Source organism: Theropithecus gelada, chromosome X (genome assembly GCF_003255815.1).
Source record: "Theropithecus gelada isolate Dixy chromosome X, Tgel_1.0, whole genome shotgun sequence".
Lineage (NCBI taxonomy): Eukaryota > Metazoa > Chordata > Mammalia > Primates > Cercopithecidae > Theropithecus > Theropithecus gelada.
In genome coordinates this window covers 131,498,847-131,517,032 of record NC_037689.1, presented here as the reverse complement: position 1 = coordinate 131,517,032, position 18,186 = coordinate 131,498,847, and the positions used below count along the sequence as shown (strand labels likewise).

The following is an 18,186-nucleotide window of genomic DNA, read 5'->3' as shown; positions in this document are numbered from 1 at the left end:
TTTTATTGAGCACCTGTGGTGGGGGCGGTGCTAATAATCGTTAACATTTATTGAGCCAGGCGCTGTGCTAAGCCCTTTATGGGCAACATCCCACTTAATCCTCACAACAGCACTACCAGGTGGGTAGCATTATTTTCCCCATTTTACAGATGAGGAAACTGATGCTTAGAGAGGTTTAATGACTTGTTCAAGGTCAAATAGCTATGAAATTAATCAAGCCCAGTTAGTCTGGTTCCAGAGCCATGTTCCTAATGATTACTCTTGTGATGGGTTCAGTATTTGAAGGAATTACTCGTTAAATCAGTTTTGAGAACCCAGTATGTGTGAGATGCTAGGGATTCAAATTCAAATACTCCCCTCTTCCTGCTCTTGGTGGGAGAAGCAGACATGTAGACAGACGACGGCCATTTATGGAGTGGTCCCCACGGTGGTTGAGGGGGAAAGAGGAAGAAATGGGAAGACCAGTACAGTGGCTTGAACCTGTGGGAATGCTACATCACGAAGGCAGCCCAGCAGCCAGGGGTTACAGGTATTTCTTTTCCTGTTTGGTGAAGGTCATCCTTTGAATTGAATTGTCTCAATGATTGTATTGACCTGTTTCCATCATTGCCTCAACCCAGTGTAGCATCAGCTACCTTGAACCCAGCACTCCTAAGACATGCACGGTCAGCACAGTTTGGGGCAATTGGCCTCATAGTGTCACCATTTCCCTTTCAGTTTTTCCTTAAAAAAAAAAAAAGTAAAACGTAGGCTGGACACAGTGGTTCACCCCACCCAGTACTTTGGGAGGCTGAAGTGGGCAGATGGCTTGAGCTCAGGAGTTCAAGACCAGCCTGGGAAACATGGCAAAATCCCCCATCTCTACAAAAAAAATTAGCTGGGCAGGGTGCTGTGCACCTGTAATCCCAGTTACTTGGGAGGCTGAGGTGAGGATCGCTTGAGCCTGAGAGGTGGAGGTTGTAGTGAGCCAAGATTGCACCATTGCACTCCAGCCTGGGCAATGGGAGTAAAACCCTGTCTCAAAAAAAAAAAAAAAGTAAAAAATAAATGAGGCATATTCCTGAACCAAACTGCTGTCCTCTCAAGAGCTGGTGGTTTTCTGAAGACAAGTTATATAAGACTGGCAAGCCACAGAGAGACTCTGGATCCAGGCTTGGTTCATTCAGCTTGATCTAGAGCCCTCCTGGTGCTACCTCTTGGAGCCCACACTGGGATCTGGAGATCTCTGTATCTGGGTCACCCACGATTTGATGGGAGAATGAAGTTACTCTTACCCGTTTTTGAGTTTTTCAGTATAACTAGAGGAATGGAAGGGAAATCTCCAAATCACCTGTTTGGATAATTTGTGTTTTTCATAGTTTCTAAAGAAAGCAAGAAGTAAAAAAGTTATTACTGAGCATCACTTAAAAGTCTTTTATGTGTTACATTCATAACCTAAGATTTCCCTCAATTTTAGGAAATATTTGGTTCAGAGAAAAGTGAATTCACTAATGTACGTGTGGGTGTTTTTGAAACAATATCCTCTAGCTTCCAGCGTCAGCTTTCCAAGAACTCTTGTGTCTCCAAGTTTCTTATAGTTGCTCTGCAGTGCTTTGCTTGCCAACTCCCCTCCTGTGCACTTTCTCCTCCATTAAATCTCTTCCATAGAAAAGGGTTGCCACCAAGTCTAGACTTTAGTAATATGCAGAAGGAGGGCGAATTAGTGAGGATTCGCATTACATGAGGGTAGGAGGAGGAGGAGGAAAATCTGTCCTTCCCAGTCCTTCAGATACTCAAGTTCTAACACAACAGTATGTTGAAGATGTGTAAAATTACTGGAGCATTTACACAGCTATTCCCCAAGATGGCATAAATGCCACAGCACTAGAGCACGTTCGTGTAGACACTCAGATAAGCTGAAGAATGGGAAAAAGGAAAAGATCAATAACAGCGCTTCTCACTCGGGGATCAAGAGTGAGTGATTTTCTTTTGGTTGCATTTTGCTCAGGTGCAGTGTGTATGTTGTACTAACAAGGCAACTGACTCCTTTTTCCACAGGTTCCTATCATAGGGAAAGGGGAGAGATATAATAGAGGGCATGGATTATTTACAGTGGCTGAGAATGTAATTACAAGGTGCAATGGCTTGAAACTGAAATTTAAGTTAGCCATTAGAGCTAGGAGAAGCATCTTAACAGTAAGGGCAATTGGGCATCGGAAAGATTTGCCTGGGAGCTTGTTAAACAACATCTCCAGGAATGCTGAAGACCAGGACGGGGGAATGTGAAGAGAAGCTCATACCAAATTCAGAGTTGTGCTGGAGGCCCAGACGGATCTTCATCTTTCATTATTGCCTAGCTCCCTTTGTGATTATTCAATTGCTAATAGCTTGAAACAGTTTTTTTTTCATGTATTCAAAATATGCCTAATTTGGTAAGCGTAACAAAAGAAATGCCTTTGAGCAGTGAGAATGAGGCTTTTAGATTGGCCTGAGCATTCTTCTAACAGACTTTCTGGAATATGGGCCAACGAAGACAATATTATTAGTATTTTTTGCTTCTACAAGACCTTTTCCTTCTTATTATATGGGACTATGGCTGTTAAAGTAATATTCGGCCTCTGTTAATATTACTTCCTCAGAGCTGACCTTACAGAAAATTTGGTTTTGGCCCCTGTTTATCTTTTTCTTGATCTTTCCCTCCTTTTTAATATTTCGCCAGTACTATCCAGGTGTTCTGGATTGCCTCTCCGGCCCGCCGCCCCACCCCCTCCTTCTGTCCTGTGCTAGAGGAAGATTCCTAGTAAAGTCTTTAGCCTGAGGTATGAGGGCATTACTCACAGAGTATAATACATGAAGACAACACCTGACGAAATGGCTTAACCAAAGTAGTAACTCAGCAATGATGAAACATTTAGATATTATTAGGCAGAAGCATTTAGGTTGGGTAGAGGAAGAAAGAGAGTGTAATAGTTTCCTAGGGTTGCCATATCAAATTACCTCAAATTGGGTGGCTTAAAACAACTGAAATTTATTCTCTCACAGCTCTCGTGGTCAGAAGTCCAAAATCAAGGGGTCAGCAGGGCTGTGCTCTCTCCACAGATTCTCAGAATCATTCCTCGCCTCTTCCAGCTTCTAGTGGCTCCAGGCATTTTTTGGTTTCTGGTTGTATCATTCCAATCTCTGCCTCCATCCTCACATGGCCTTTTACTCTTCCTGTATCTCTCCTATGTGTGTCTCTTATAAGGGCACTTGTCTTTGGATTTAGGATCCACCTAGATAATCCAGGAGGATTGACACCTCTCCAGCCCAGTCCTATCCAGGTGTTCTGGGTTGCCTCCCTCCCCTCTACTCCTTCTGTCCTGTGCTGGAGGAAGATCTCTAGCCTGATCCTTAATTACATCTGCAAAGACCGCTTTTTCCAAATAAGGTCACATTTACAGGTTCCAGGGATTAGGACATGGACATATATTGGGGGAGCAGGGGTGGGGTGGACACCATTCAACCCACCATATAGAGAAGAGCTTTCTGGGGCTTTCTGAATCATACCAGTTTACCAGAACTCTCTACTGTAAGGAGGAACTTGTTTGAAGAAATCTTAAAGTTAGTTGTAAAGTGTCAAAAATGTCAGTGTGCTTCCTGAGGGGGATGTGGGTGGCAACTACTGTTAACTCATTTTTTAAATGGTTAAATTGAGGACCTGGGAAATAAAATGACTTACCCAAGTCACTGGATCAGAAGAAGAGTTCTGAGACAGAAGAGTTCTGAACAAGATCAGAAGAAGAGGTCTGAAACAATGACTCTTAACCAAGTCCCTGGATCAGAAGAAGAGGTCTGAAACAAGACAACTTTACTTCTGGCCACCAGAGCTGTGAGAGAATAAATTTCAGTTGTTTTAAGCCACCCAATTTGAGGTAATTTGATATGGAAGCCCTAGGAAACTAATACACTCTTTCCCCCTCTACCTGACCTAAATGTTTCTGCCTATTAATGTCTAAATATGTCATCATTGGTGAGTTACTACTTTGGTTAAGCCATTTCACCATGGGCTTTAGGTCTTACCTCATCATTCTTGTTGGACTTTTTTTCTGAAAAAATATAATATTTTTTCTAAGCACTTTTGCCATGGGAAGGCAATTGTTGCTTATTATGCACCTGAAAAACCTTTTTGCGGGATCTGTAGGATCAAGGCGGTGGTGCACTTGCAATCTACTGCAGCTTTTCACCTGGTCTTTGTGGTTTGCTGAAATATCAGCTACAGGGAATTTTAGAAGTCAGAAACATCTGTGAGGCAAAAGTCTTTTTAGATTCAGGAATACTGAGTTTTAGGTACAACTTGCATGTAAAGTGGTAAATATAGAGTTTTCACAGATGAAATATTCTCTGAAGAAATGCTGTCACACTTGTTTATGACCAAAAGACCAGTTCTAACATTTATGGCTGTGGGGCATCTCTCTTCCGATTCATTATCAGAGCATACCAGTGACAACTGTGGTGTGTCAAGAGATTAGTGAGTTAGAGTGTGGCCTTCATGGAAACAGAGAGAAAGGAACCCTGGGGTTCATCAGATTCAGCCTCCTACCTAGTGTAGGAGTCCATTCTGTGGTATATGATATTGCTACCCAAATTATGCCTGAAAGCCTCAAGAGACAGGGAGATTACTATGTATAGGAAGTAGGCTGTCATTGTTGACTAATATTTGTTCATTAATTTAACAACCATTTATTGAGTGTGTACTATGTACTGAACCACTATGCCATGTCAGGGAATACAGAGATGGCCAAAATATAGCTCTTGCCCACAGAAACCTACAACTTAATAGTAGGGATAAGAAAGGTACACCAATGACTACAAAACCTAGATTGCAAAACACATTTTTAGAGAAGTACAAAGTGTACTGAAAATTCTGAGAGATAGCAGCTCAAAGAGTTCGTTTGGAAGGGAGGGGGAAAAAACGTGAAAGACACTTGAGAGAGACCTTACGGATGAGAAGATTTTAATAGCTGAAGCTAGGGAAAGAGCACTCCAGAGACAGGAAAAGCATGAGCAAAACGGGGAAGCAGGAAATGGAGGCATGTGTTTGGAAAACATTAAATAAGAGTTTAATTTAATTCTCACAACCACCTTGAGAGTAGGTGTTATTGTCTCCATTTCATAGGTAAGGAAGCTGAGGCTCAGAGATTAAGTAACTTGCCTAAGATCACACGGCTAAGTGGGTGGCCAAGTTGAGGTTCACATTCTGGTGTGATTTCAGAGTTTTTCCCTTTGCCACTGCATGCCATCCATCAGGAGGATATCTGCCATTGGTTGGCCTCTGGAGATACAGGGGTATATATACAAAAGGACATGTGGTTATTACTCGGGATACAGTGCTATAAAGGCCATCTTGTTGGTCTTTGCCTTAGCCCCATCTCCGTATTCATGTGTATTCAAGTGATATTGACAAAACCTTCCTAAAAGGGCAAAAGCAAGTCCTTTGCTTCTTTTGTGTCCTCCCAATGCCCAGTTGAGAATGGGCTCAGTGAATATTGATTACCCTACAGTTGGGAAACTTAGACTTGCTAGTCCAATCCCTTTGAGGAAAACAGGCCCAGATTTGGGAACACACTTGATTAAGTCACACAGCTGATTTGGTAGCAGAGCAGATAATAACATTTTAGCTTTGATAGGGAAGAGCTCTTTTCTCTCTGATGTGATTTCATACATGGGGGGGAGGGACCTTGCACTTAGATTGGACCTAAGGTGTTGAAATTCTCAACTATGCCTCAGGTCTGCATATTTAAAGATTGTATCTGAAAAATAAAAATTATACATCTTCTGAAAGACAGGATCTCAGCTACTTATCTGAGTAGAATAACAATTAGTGAAGAAGTGACTAGGGGAGGCAGGAAAATTGCCTTAGCTTAGTCCCTCTGGCAGAATTCTAAACTAAAAGATTCTGCATCCCAACTCCAGCATAGCTGGCATTGTTCTCCAACCCAGTTTTCTTTTTATTAGGGTGTTTCCCCTCATCTAAATAATCAATGATGTGTGTGTATGTGTGTGAATACTTTCGCTTTTCTAAAAGTTGCTCTAGTAGCATCAATTAATCTGACCCAGCTCCTTTTAAACTGAACTCTCTTGAAGTTGTGACATTACCTCCAAGTGAAAGGAGAGAACATCAAGCCCAAATTACAATGGGCCCCTTGAGATTCAAAGATGAATCAGTCAAGGGTCCTTCCCTCAAGGAACTTAAATCTAGTGGAAATAAGGCATGCATATATAACTTCGTTGCAATTTACAGAGTGTGAGAAGTGTCTTTATAAAGACTGGAGAGTTCCATGGGAATTCAATGGATATAAAGTTTTTGGAGTTCATCTCCTTCTGCTCCCATAAACATTCTTTCCCGTGGGAATCCAATCCAAAGATAACAAGTAGTCATCTTGTAGCAGGGTTCACATAGCTCCTTGTCATCTGGCTTCTGCCACTCTCCACCACTTCAGTTTTCCCTCTAGCCTTGCCAGGTTTCTTGGCAGTGCCTGAAGATGCCACCCACTTTCACACCCCTGTGCCCTTACTCCATTTTCTTGGAGGTTTTAAAAGAAATAGAATGACATAATCAGATATGTACTTTAGAAATATCTCTCTGGGAGTTGGGTGGAGGAGGGTATAGAGGCAGGCAGGCCAGTTTGGAGGCTGTTGTTAGTTGTCCAAGTGAAAGAAGGTGAGGTGATGAGGCAGCAATGGAAAGGAGGGGAAGGATGACATTTAGAAAGCAAAATCAGTAGCATTTGGTGACATTTGGCTATAGCAGATGAGGGTGTGAGTGAGGTATCCAGAATGAGTGAAAGGTTTCTAGTTAATTTGAGAGCCCATTTTCTACACCAATTCATGAACTCTGGGGCAGGGACCATGTCCTGTTCATTATTATATTCCTTGGGCTGGGCATAGTCCTTGGCACAAAGTAGGCATTCAGTAAATGTTGGATGAATGAATTGTTCACCACTTTGGCAAGCTGGATATAATCAGTGAATTTGTATTCTCAGAGCACATGTTGACCACTGGTTGAGAATGTGGTCCAGAAAGAACCTCTTTATGGGAGAGTGTAGTGATCTGGGGATTCAACCTTTACTGGGCATGAAATGATAGGCAGTTAATTGACAGTTGGCAGTAGAGATAAAGGTAATTCATTCTTTAATTCTCGGGCTTTAGAGAATGGCTTATCTCCAGGGCTGCTTTAAACTCCCAGTACTCCAGTGTGGTAGCGACATTTTGGCCTGCCTTTTACAGAGGCAGAGTCCATGGTGGCTCCAGGCACGATCTTTGATTTAAAGTCTGAGCTCCTGATACCCAGGTGCACCTTCTGCAAGGTCATGTTCTTACAGGCTAAATAACAGAAGGGTAACCTTCAGCTGGGTTCCCTAAGATGATTTCTTTCACCAGCAATCATCACTTTCCCCACCGGTTTTTAATGCAACCATTTCTTTCATCTGTATTCCTATCTTGATTATTGAGAAATTAAATGAGCATGTAAGATTTGATTTAGATAATGATTAATTAGGGGAAAGGACCTCATTCTAATAGCATGTCACTATTATATGCTAAGGAAATTAGTTCATATTTTTGGATGGCAAATTGACTTGTCCTGCGTTTAAAAAAAATACCTTTTAAAAAATGCCTGTTATGGCTTTTTTTGGTTCATTAGTAGAGCAATCTGCACTTAATCCTTTGAATGATTTTATTAGGCATCTATTATTTTCCCTATAAGTCATGAAGCAACCAGTTTGGGATATCATTAATTCCTTTGTTTAATATTAATTTAGTGATAACATTGCATTATTATTTTCAGCACAAAGTACCTTTGTTAGCAAAGAATATAATCTGCCATTCGTAAAGCAGACCTTGGCAATGAAATGTGTCAAATCATCATATATATATAGAAAAGATTTCAATTTTCATTGTTACTGAGCCCTGACGATTCATTCTCTTCTGTTGCTGTTTGAATATGCTTTATCTGCTCTTAGAAAAGTGTAAGGATCAAGGTCTACATTAATATTTCTTCTGTTCTTTAATGTGATTTTTGACAATTTGTAGTCATTAACTAAAATTGCAGTCTAGTAAAATAACCAACATATAGAACATAATAAAGGTAATTAGAGAATCAGAGACCTGGAAGTGACCTTGAGGGATTATTTAGTCCATTTCCCAATTTCAAGCTATATGACTAATCTTCCTAAACAGCACTCTTCATCATATTATGTCTCTGCTTGAGAACCTCCAGTGGTCCATTACTGCCTAGGAGTCAAGCCCACAGGCCTCTGCCTGCATTCAAGGCCCTTCAAATTTGAGCCTGTCTTACCTGATAAGCTATTACGCCCTAGGGTCTAGCCTGTCTCCAGTTATGTTAGCTTTGCCCCATTATTCCACTGTTTCCAAACACATTTCACCCATTGGCCTTTCCACATATTTTCCATTCTTTGTGGTCTACCTCAAGCCTCGCCTTCTCCTGGAAGTCTTCTTTGACCCCTAGAGCCTCTGGTAAGCATTCCCTTATCCGCAAATGTTGTCTATATCACGTATTTTAAAAGTCAACTTTATTGAGATATAATTTACAAACAATAACATGCACTCATTTTAAGTGAAGAGTTCAATGAGTTTTGACAAATGTGTACACCCATGTAACCACTAACCTAATTAGAATGTAGACTATTTCTTCTACCTCAGAACATATACTGCATATTTTGTCACATAACCATATACCAACTTTTACTGTTCTCTAGCTATTATTTTGTGTGAAAGTCTAGTCTCTCAGCATGAATTTATCTTTGGTTTACTTTTAATACATATCGAATATTTACTTTGTATCAAAAAGACAAAGAGCTTCACATGCATAATCTCACTTTTTATAATAACTCTATAAGGTTAAGTACTATTGATGATCCCATGTTATAGATAAGGGTAAAAAGTCAGGTAGAGGTTGAATAACCTACCCTTGCTTGTGCAGCTAGCAAGTGATAGGGCTAGGCTTAAATTGTAAGCAACTTGACCTGAGGAGTCATAAGTGTTTTGTTATTTGCTGCCTACTAGTGCCTGTGATGATGCTAACCTCGGAGCCATTAATGCTGACTTGGAATAAAATCCAATAGAACTGACACATTTAAACAGCCCCATACCCACTGTTGGCTTTCCTCTTCCAAGTATGGATGGGGATTAAGCCTGGAATGGGGTCTACAAGTGAATGTGGTAAGCATAGGACTTCATGGCAAAGAGCAGCTGAAGTCCCACTCCTGGGGGAGGTGGCTAAAGAAAACCAGGAGCAGTCTAAAAGGTCAGATATTTAAATGGAGCCAACAAAGAGCAAGAAGTAGGCCCAAAGGAAAGAGCCTGTGATGGAGGTCAAGAAGGCCAAGCCACAGGTAGTCAGGCTTGAAAAGATCTTCTGTCACAAGAGTATGCCTCAGGAGAGAGCCTTCTGTGGACCATCTGTGGTTGGCCTCTAGGAGTGGAGTAATCCCCCAGAGAAAAAGCTTCCATAGCTCAAATATCTCCTTTTACTTATATGACCCAAAACTGGACCCAATGTATGTGAGAAGTTGTCTTAAAATAATTAGTAATAAATTACATCATAGTTCATTCAAGCGAAACATCTATTTATTGTATCTTCAAGATGTTCGGAATTTTTTTTTTTTTTTTTTTTTGAGACAAAGTCTCACTCTGTCTCCCAGGCTGGAGTACAGTGGCCCGATCTTGGCTCACTGCAACCTCCGCCTCTTGGGTTCAAGCAATTCTCGTGCCTCAGCCTCCCGAGTAGCTGGGATTACAGGCGCATGCCACCATGCCTGGCTAATTTTTTTTTTTTTTTAGTAGAGATGGGGTTTTGCCATGTTGGCCAGGCTATTGGTAGTTTACTTTTTTGGTATTTTAAAATATTTTTCCAAGATTGAAGTTAAGTGTACAGGTGCCTCCACTTGATATTTTTTCTTTTTTTTCTTTTTATCTTTTTTTTTTTTTTTTTTTTTTTTTTTTTTTTTTTTTGAGACTGGGTCTTAACTCTGTTGCCCAGGCTGGAGTGCAGTGGTGCCATCATGGCTTACTACAGCGTCGACCTCTGAGCTCAAGTGATCCTCCCTCCTCAGCCTCCCGAATAACTGTGACCACAGGCATGCACTACCGTGCCTGGCTACATTTAAAAACTATATATTTTATAGAGATGGAGTCTCACTGTGTTGCCCAGGCTGGTCTCAAACTCCTGGGCTCAAGGGGTCCTCCCACTTCAGCCTCCCAAAGTGCTGGGATTACAGGTGTGAGCCACCACACCCAGCCTCCACTCGCTCTTCTTAGATACAGACAGACACAAAGTTCTTTGTTAGTATTCTCAATCTGCAGCCCTCATTAATTCAACACTGTGTGCACAGGGCTGAATGGGAGCGAAGGAGTATCCTAAAGGAGATGGGAGTGATTCTCTGCTCTTCAGGAACTTACAGTCTAGGAGAGGAGATTATAGCATGAAGGTACTTTTTAATCCTTCAATGTAAATGGGAACTAGCAGCCATGTAATGACTTCAGTTAATTTTTTTAGCGTCTGGGAATGCAAGTTATTAAGCCCTAAAGAGCTGAACATTTCTGGCTCATTTGAATAGTCAATTGCTAAGTCTTCTCCTTATCTCCATCCCAGGCTATATTGCTTGCCTCTATTCCCTTTTCCCAGCTGAATTCCATTTTTACAATAATAATAATAATAATAATGATAAGAGAACCCCTCTTTGATAGCTGGGCTCCACGATTACTTGTCCCTTATATCTAATAAAGGGGTTATTTTCTTTTAACTTTCCTTTGTCCCTCGTATATTTAAAGAGTGCTTTTGTATTTAGTATGTCTTTTGTAGGTGGCATCTTATTTCTTGAATTTACCTTTCTGCTTTTACTCATGCAAGTACGTACCAGTTCTTGGCTTATCTCCTTAGTCATCTGCTTTTGGTTTTACTTTTTTTCATTCCATTTGGGATTCAGTTCTCAGGCTAATTCTTTGTTTACTTGATGAGGATTCCCTCTAAATTCTTTTTCTGTTTCTTTCTGTTTTCTGTGTTCTTTCTGTTTTATTTCTTTCATGCACATGTCCATACATTGAAATAGTTATATTTCATTATTGTCATTTCATTTAGGCATGTCTAGCTCGCCTAGGCTTCTTTGTTCCTCATGCTGTCTTGCAATGGGGCTTTTCTTAAAAGCTGGGCTGTCAAATTTACTGAAATTTATATGAAATTTACTTAATACAAAATATCTTTTCCTTTGGCATGTATTTCTCTTCTTCCTGGTTTGGAAATTCTGAATTCTTAATCAGTTTATGGGTGTTTTATTTCCTTAAATATATGGCTGACTTTTAGCCCATAGATCAATTGTACCAGTTCACTGATTAACCAAGCAGTAATAACTGGGAAGGAGGGTAAATATTGCAACATATCCACTTATATTTGGATATAACATATACCTTTCTTCATGACATCTGACATGTTTTCCCAAAAGTTCTCATTTGAAGTTTTATTCTTTTAAAGATTTTTGACTTAACTGATTCTTCAGGTGGTGGGAGTTTATAAAATGATGAGACTTGCCCAACTCAGGGAAGAGACATACTATATGCAAGCTCTAAATTACTATATGAATTATCATATCAAAGGCAAACCAAACTGGTGTCATGGTAATTCAAAGAGTCATTCCCCGACCCATGTAGGTACATCAAGCAACAACTTGTTACCTTCTAAAATCTGAACCACTCATAGCACTTCACTGAGAAAAGAGCTGAGCCCTTTTATTTGACCTAGAACTGTTGGAAATAGGACCAGTACTAACAGTTACACTGCCAAATAAACTCAACCATTCCTGAAAACTGGAAGTCATTGTCAATGCAGATTTAGAAACACAAAGGATTTTATCTATAACAATTAATTTTATGAACTTATTTAAATATGATATTTTGCACATGTACTACTTAGGCATTGGTTTACCAAGAAAGTAAATAAAGCCCTGCTAGATGAACAGGAACTTTGTATGTGAAAGTACCTGCCACATAGGATTTTTCATTCTACATATTTTTCCCAACCAGCATTGTTTAAATTTAGATTAGCCACTCTTACACAAGGGGACTCTTTCCCTTCTTGGTCCAGTAAACCGTATCAGTTCCTGTTCCTAGAATAGCATTACATTTTGTAACTTCATGTAGTAAGAACACAGTGAGCAAGAACTAGCTGTTTCTGTACTTTTTCTGAAGATAATCATAAAGTTTTAAGCTTAGACCGTATTGAAAATCAGTCTAAGGCTTGTATATGAGATTGACATTTATAGGAGATAAATCTGAACTCTATGTCTCCAGACCCCAAATTGTATTTTGACATTAAATATCACTTTTCCATCTAGTACTATAAATTACAGTGCTGTGTTCGGTTTGGTGATATGTATTATCTGTGATCTCCTTTACTGCTTTTGTCAGCAGATCCCTTGAGAAGGGTGAAGTGGAGAGCTTGGAGTCAATACCCTAGACCCCAGCAGTGATGTCATGTGAGGCAAAACTTGATGAATTTTGTTCCTAAATTAAGAAAATCTGGACACATAAATTAAGGACATGATCAACTGAAATTCCTAGGGAAATAAGATGTTGTAATAAAAATAAATTTTCTGGTGACTTAGGGCTAACTAGTCTCCCCTCCTTTTTTTAAAAAATAAAACCTCCAGTTATTGAAAAGCTGTCTAAAATGTCTGAATATGTTTTCTAGTATGACTTCAGTAAGATTTATTGAAACTTGCTTTTCTGAGAACCTTATAAAACTTTAGGGGAGTCATCCTTACATCCCATATACAGATTTTTTTTTTCATTCTACCTTGTTAGTTTGCTTTATTGCACTCATTTACTATGTACTAGCTATTTATCTCTGCTAGTCCCTTTAGACAGTGAGCTTCTTTGGAGAAGGGATTAAATTTCTCTTGTTCAAAGTTGTACCTCCAGCATGTAGCACAGTGCCTGGCATATAGAAGGTATGTTAGATTGGGTACTCTGAGAAGCAGATGCCAGTTGGATTCATATCTAATCCAATATGGAATAGATGTGCAAGGGATTTATCGGGGTAAAACACTTATGAAGGAAAATGAGGAGGGAGCTGAAGGAGGCCAGAAAAGCCATCAGACCATGGTGCAGGTCTGACCCTTGTGGAAGAGAGAGGAAAGAACAGAAGTTTGAGTAGGAGGAATCTTAGACTGCAGTGCTGTTTTAAGAAAGTTTGGCAGGGTCAACAGGGAGTCTTTAAGTCAAAGTTCCCTGTGAGCAAAGTCCTGTGTTACGTGACTTTGTCATGCTCAGTATCTTTGCCATGCTCAATCATTGGCTGAGAGCAGCCCCCAGGGAATGTGGCTTAGGTACAATGTGGTGGTGAATTCAAAGGGCAGCAGCTGGGACCCTTAGTCAATTACATTCCCCACAGTAGAAGATCTGAGATGCCCATATTCACAGCCACCACAGAAGGAGATCAACAAATGCTAATTGGAGAAAGAGTTTGGCAGTGGCTCATGCCTGTAATCCCAGCACTTGGGAGGCCGAGGTGGGTGGATCACCTGAGGGCAGGAGTTTGAGACCAGCCTGCCCAACATGGTGAAACCCCATCTCTACTAAAAGTACAAAAAAATTAGCCTTGCGTGGTGGCAGACACCTGTAATCCCAGCTACTCGGGAGGCTGAGCAGGATAATTGCTTGAACCCAGGAGGTGGAGGTTGCAGTGAGCGGCGATAGCACCACTGCACTCTAGCCTGGGCAACAAGAGCGAAACTCCATCTGAAAGGAGAGGAGAGGAGAGGAGAGGAGAGGAGACGAGAGGAGGAAGGAAAGGAAGAAGGAAAGAAAGAAAGAGAAAGAAAGAAAGAAAGAGTTTGAATAAGACAGGAGTTGAAGAGAGGAGGGAGATTGGTCTTAATATTCACCGAGCCCTAATATTTGCTAGTATTGGTGGAGGATATAAAATCGTGGGATTCACACTCACCTCCCTCATCTCTCCTCAAACGTTACCTTATGGAAGAAGCCTTCCCTGACTACCATATACAAAACAGAATAGTCTCCGCAATCATTGCATTCTGTGTCTTCCTTACTTTACTTTTTAAAAATTAAAAACAAGCCAGGAGAATCGCTTGAACCCAGGAGGCAGAGGTTGCAGTGAGCTGAGATTGTGCCACTGCACTCCAGCCTGGGCAACAAGAGTGAGACTCCATCTCAAGAAAAATAAAAATAAATAAATAAATAAATAAAACAATTGACACCTTTATTGAGGCATAATGGATATATAATAAGCCGTACATATTTTGAGGGTACAAGTTGATAATTTTGACACGCATATACACCCATGAAACCATTACCACAATCAAAATAATGAACATATCTATCACTCCCTGGAGTTTCCCCACTACTCTTTATACACCCTTTCTCCTACCCCTCCTGCCCACCATCCCCCCTTAACAACCACTGAACTGCTTTCTGTCACTCTAGATTAGTTTCCATTTTTTAGACTTTTATATAAATGGAACCATAGAGTGTGTGCTTCTTTTTGATCTGGCTTCTTTCACATAGCATATTGTTTTTGAGTTTTGTCCCTAAAGTAGTATGCATTAATGGTTCATTCCTTTTTATGGCTAAATAGAATTCCATTTTATAGATATACCACAGTTCATTTTCCTTTCCTTACTTTGTTTTACTTTCTCTATAGTATTTGTCACCTTTTGACATTATGTTTCTATTTTTGTTTGTTTGCTGTCTCCCAGAATGTAAGTTCCATGAGGGCAGGGACTTTGCTTTGTATACTGTTATAACCACAGTGCTTGGCATATAGTAGGCACCTAATAAATATTTGTTGAATACCTGTGTCTTACTTCAGACCTTTAGTTAACACAGCAACAACACAGCTTTGATATGATATTGATGTTTTGATCATTTATCCTGAAAAGCAATATTGGGTTGGAAATCATAACTGGAATTTTGAAAATTGTTTCTTGGTTGTCTTCTCATTCATATATTATAATGAGGAAAAATAAATTATAGGAGTGAAGATTGATCTTTCAAAAGACAAATTAAATATCGGTGTTCAATGATGTGTTTTTGGTGCTATAAATTAGTTTATGCAGAATTTATGAGTCAAACCTAGGCAATTAATTCTGATGGTTATTCAAAAAGAGTCAGCCATAAGGACAATTGGGAGAAAGCAGGGATTAGTTAAGATGAAATACAATTTTGAATAATCAAAATTTTACTGTGTCTCAAAAGAAATGCATTGTTTGCCCTGTTTGCCATGTGTGAGAGTGTGTGTGTGTGTGTGTGTGTGTGTGTTTGTGTATGGCGGGGGGTGGTGTGGGTGTGGGTGTGAGAGAGATCCTGCTTACTGAAACATGAAAACCTTGTTTGTTTCAGGATCAGATTTGCAAGTATGTCTCCCTAAGGGCCCAACATGCTGCTCAAGAAAGATGGAAGAAAAATACCAACTAACAGCACGATTGAACATGGAACAGCTGCTTCAGTCTGCAAGTATGGAGCTCAAGTTCTTAATTATTCAGAATGCTGCAGTTTTCCAAGGTGAGTTCTGGGGATTATTTTAGATGTGCTGCTCAATGGCATCATTATTTGGGCACTGGGCTTTCAAATGCTAAGTATAATTTATAAATTACCATTCCAGCATTAATGCTTGATATTAAAAACCTCCTAGTGAGAAATTCTGGTTTAAAAAATCACATTTTCAGAGAAGCTTCATTTCAATCTTTGGAAAGGTGAGTATTGTCAAAAAATCATTGTTCAAGGACATTCTATTTATCTGTATATAAAGGTTATAAATCTCTACAGAAAGAATAAATAATATTTTATCTCAGCTGGGTTCAAAAGCAAAAAAGTTTCCTTAAATACTGAGCCTGGTTTTCTCCAGGAATGAGTCAGATGCTTGTGGGACACATGTGAACTCCTTCTGACCACTAGGACCATTTCCATTTAAGAGGCAGACACTGGCTTATTGGCCCAGCATTTTCCCATTTGTGTGAGTGGTGACCTCTCCTCTCTTTGTGATTCTCACTTCTTACCATGCCTGTGAATGATTGCGAAAGAAGCTGTTGTGGCATTGCCAGAATGGGTAGGAAATGACACTTCTCCTTGCTAACTTGTAGGACTATCATAGCAGGATGGGGAGTACCTCCCTCAATTCTAACACCCAGCTAGGAAGATGATGATGATGATGGAGTTGGTGGTGGTGGTGATGATAGCAAACACTTATATGGCACCATGTACTAGGTACTCTTTTAAGTGGTTTACATGTATTCATTCTTTTAATCCTCACAATGTAATTATGAGTACATATTAGTATCCTTATTTTGTCGATGGAAATCTAAGGCACAGAGTGATTAAGTAACTTGCTCAAGGCCCCAAAATTAATAAATAAATGGCAAAGGCAGGATTTGAACCCAGGTGGCATGGCTCTTAGAGTCTATTCTTTTAACTATCCCCATAGGCTGTCTCCTGTGACTGGGAAAATTAATTATGGATATCCACAATTAATTAGTAATTAATTAATTATCGAGCTTTCTTCTATCGTTCTTCAAGCAGAGGGAATCAGCCACCTTTTTCTTGCCTCACCAAGGGAGTATCGAGGTCAGATAGAAAAATAACACTCTGACTGCCTGACATAGCAAAGCTTGAGATTTATGACACTGTTACAAGAATTAACCTCTTTGAATTATAAGGTGGGTTGATTATAGCTTATTTTTGTATTAGAATGAAATCTTTAGAATTAGCTAAGAAAATTGTTTAGATTAGTGAATAAAGCCTACATTCACAACAGTTTCTTGGGTCAAAGCCTCAGGGGATGTTAGGTTGATTATATGAAATATAACATATAAGCTTGAAGTATTTGTTAACCTATTTATGCAGTCAAACTCTTGTGAAGAGTTTGTTGAGACTAACAATTTGGTGATAGAATGAATAATTTAGGCAGATTTTAAAAATACATGTAGCATTCATGAACTTCTTAGATTGGTTTTGGAGTTGATCTGTTGGATGAAAGTGGGGTGAGAAGAAATGATGTGACATGAGAATTGAGTTGAAGCAGAGAGCTGAGTCTTACTCTTTGGGGAATCAAGGTCCCTTTTTAGAACAGAGTATTAGTGATTTGTTTAATTCCCAGAATATCCAAGCTCACAGATGTTACCTTATAATCCTTGTCTGATTGGAGCGGAGTGGTAGAGTGATCATACTGGTATTTTAACATGCATAGTAGCTGACATGGTTATCTATCTGAGGGCCTGGGCTGTCAGTATTTACACCTCTGTCCAGTTCTGCACTTTGCATACTGTGTTTTCTAGATCTGCAAAAATGTGAGACTAGGAGAGAAAAGAAGTTCTGACAACATTTTAGTTGGATTAGCTTCCAGATAAGCCTGCTGTAGCTTGGAGGCTGAATACTAGTACTGCGAACAGAGGGTAGAAAATGGAGCAGCATCTACTAATTGTATCTCTCTCTCCCTTTCTCTCTGTCTCTCTCTCACTTACACACACATACACTTTCTTGAATTGTGGGGATAGACAGAAGGACAACCCTAGCAAAGGAACTTGGAGACAATGAAATGATGTCTGAGCTCATTATTGCTAGTGCCCTTTACCTTGTCACCATCTGTATTCATTCTTTATCTTGTTTCACTCCCTCTTCTCATTCTTTTCCTGCCTCACTTTTAGAAAAAATAAACCTCACAAAGATAAATAAACCACGATCCCAGACCTCAAGGCACTTGTACAGTGTTGCAGAAGACATTGCACCTAAATCCTTTTGTAACAAACATTTGTAGAGACAGGACTTCAAACTGGGGACCACTACAAGATAATGTATTATTAATTGCTAAGAAAAAGAGAGCATCCACTTTTTTCTTTCTTATGACCGTTTATTATTCCAATGAATTGAAATTAAGAGACACAATTGTTTTTCCCCTAAAATACATCCCCTCCCCAATATTCTGGTAGACCAAATTAGTGAGAAAACCATGCCAGTACTTCACTCATATGAAATTTGATATGACAGCTTTTGCTAGCTATTTTCTTCATCACATGAAGTTGAAGAAAGCTCATCTTGATCTTGGCCTAGATCCACAATCTCTTTAGTATTCCTTCACTAGTCCACATTGAGGGTATTTAAGCAGTGAGTGCTTTCTGCAAATATGTGCACAGTTCCACGAGC

At 39.8% G+C, this 18,186-nt stretch overlaps 1 protein-coding gene across 5 annotated transcripts in view; it reads left to right on the top strand.

Moving 5' to 3' along the window:
* GPC3 (glypican 3) overlaps positions 1-18,186 on the top strand; it is a 456,076-nt gene that overhangs the window by 17,324 nt on the left and 420,566 nt on the right. For 2 of the 5 annotated variants that reach the window (XM_025371938.1, XM_025371939.1), the window contains one exon: positions 15,391-15,552. The exons of 2 other annotated variants lie outside the window; for them this stretch is intronic. In XM_025371938.1, the coding sequence (XP_025227723.1) occupies positions 15,391-15,552 (162 nt within the window). The remainder of the gene's footprint in view (positions 1-15,390; positions 15,553-18,186) is intronic. One more of the 5 variants, XM_025371940.1, reaches the window with a different exon arrangement.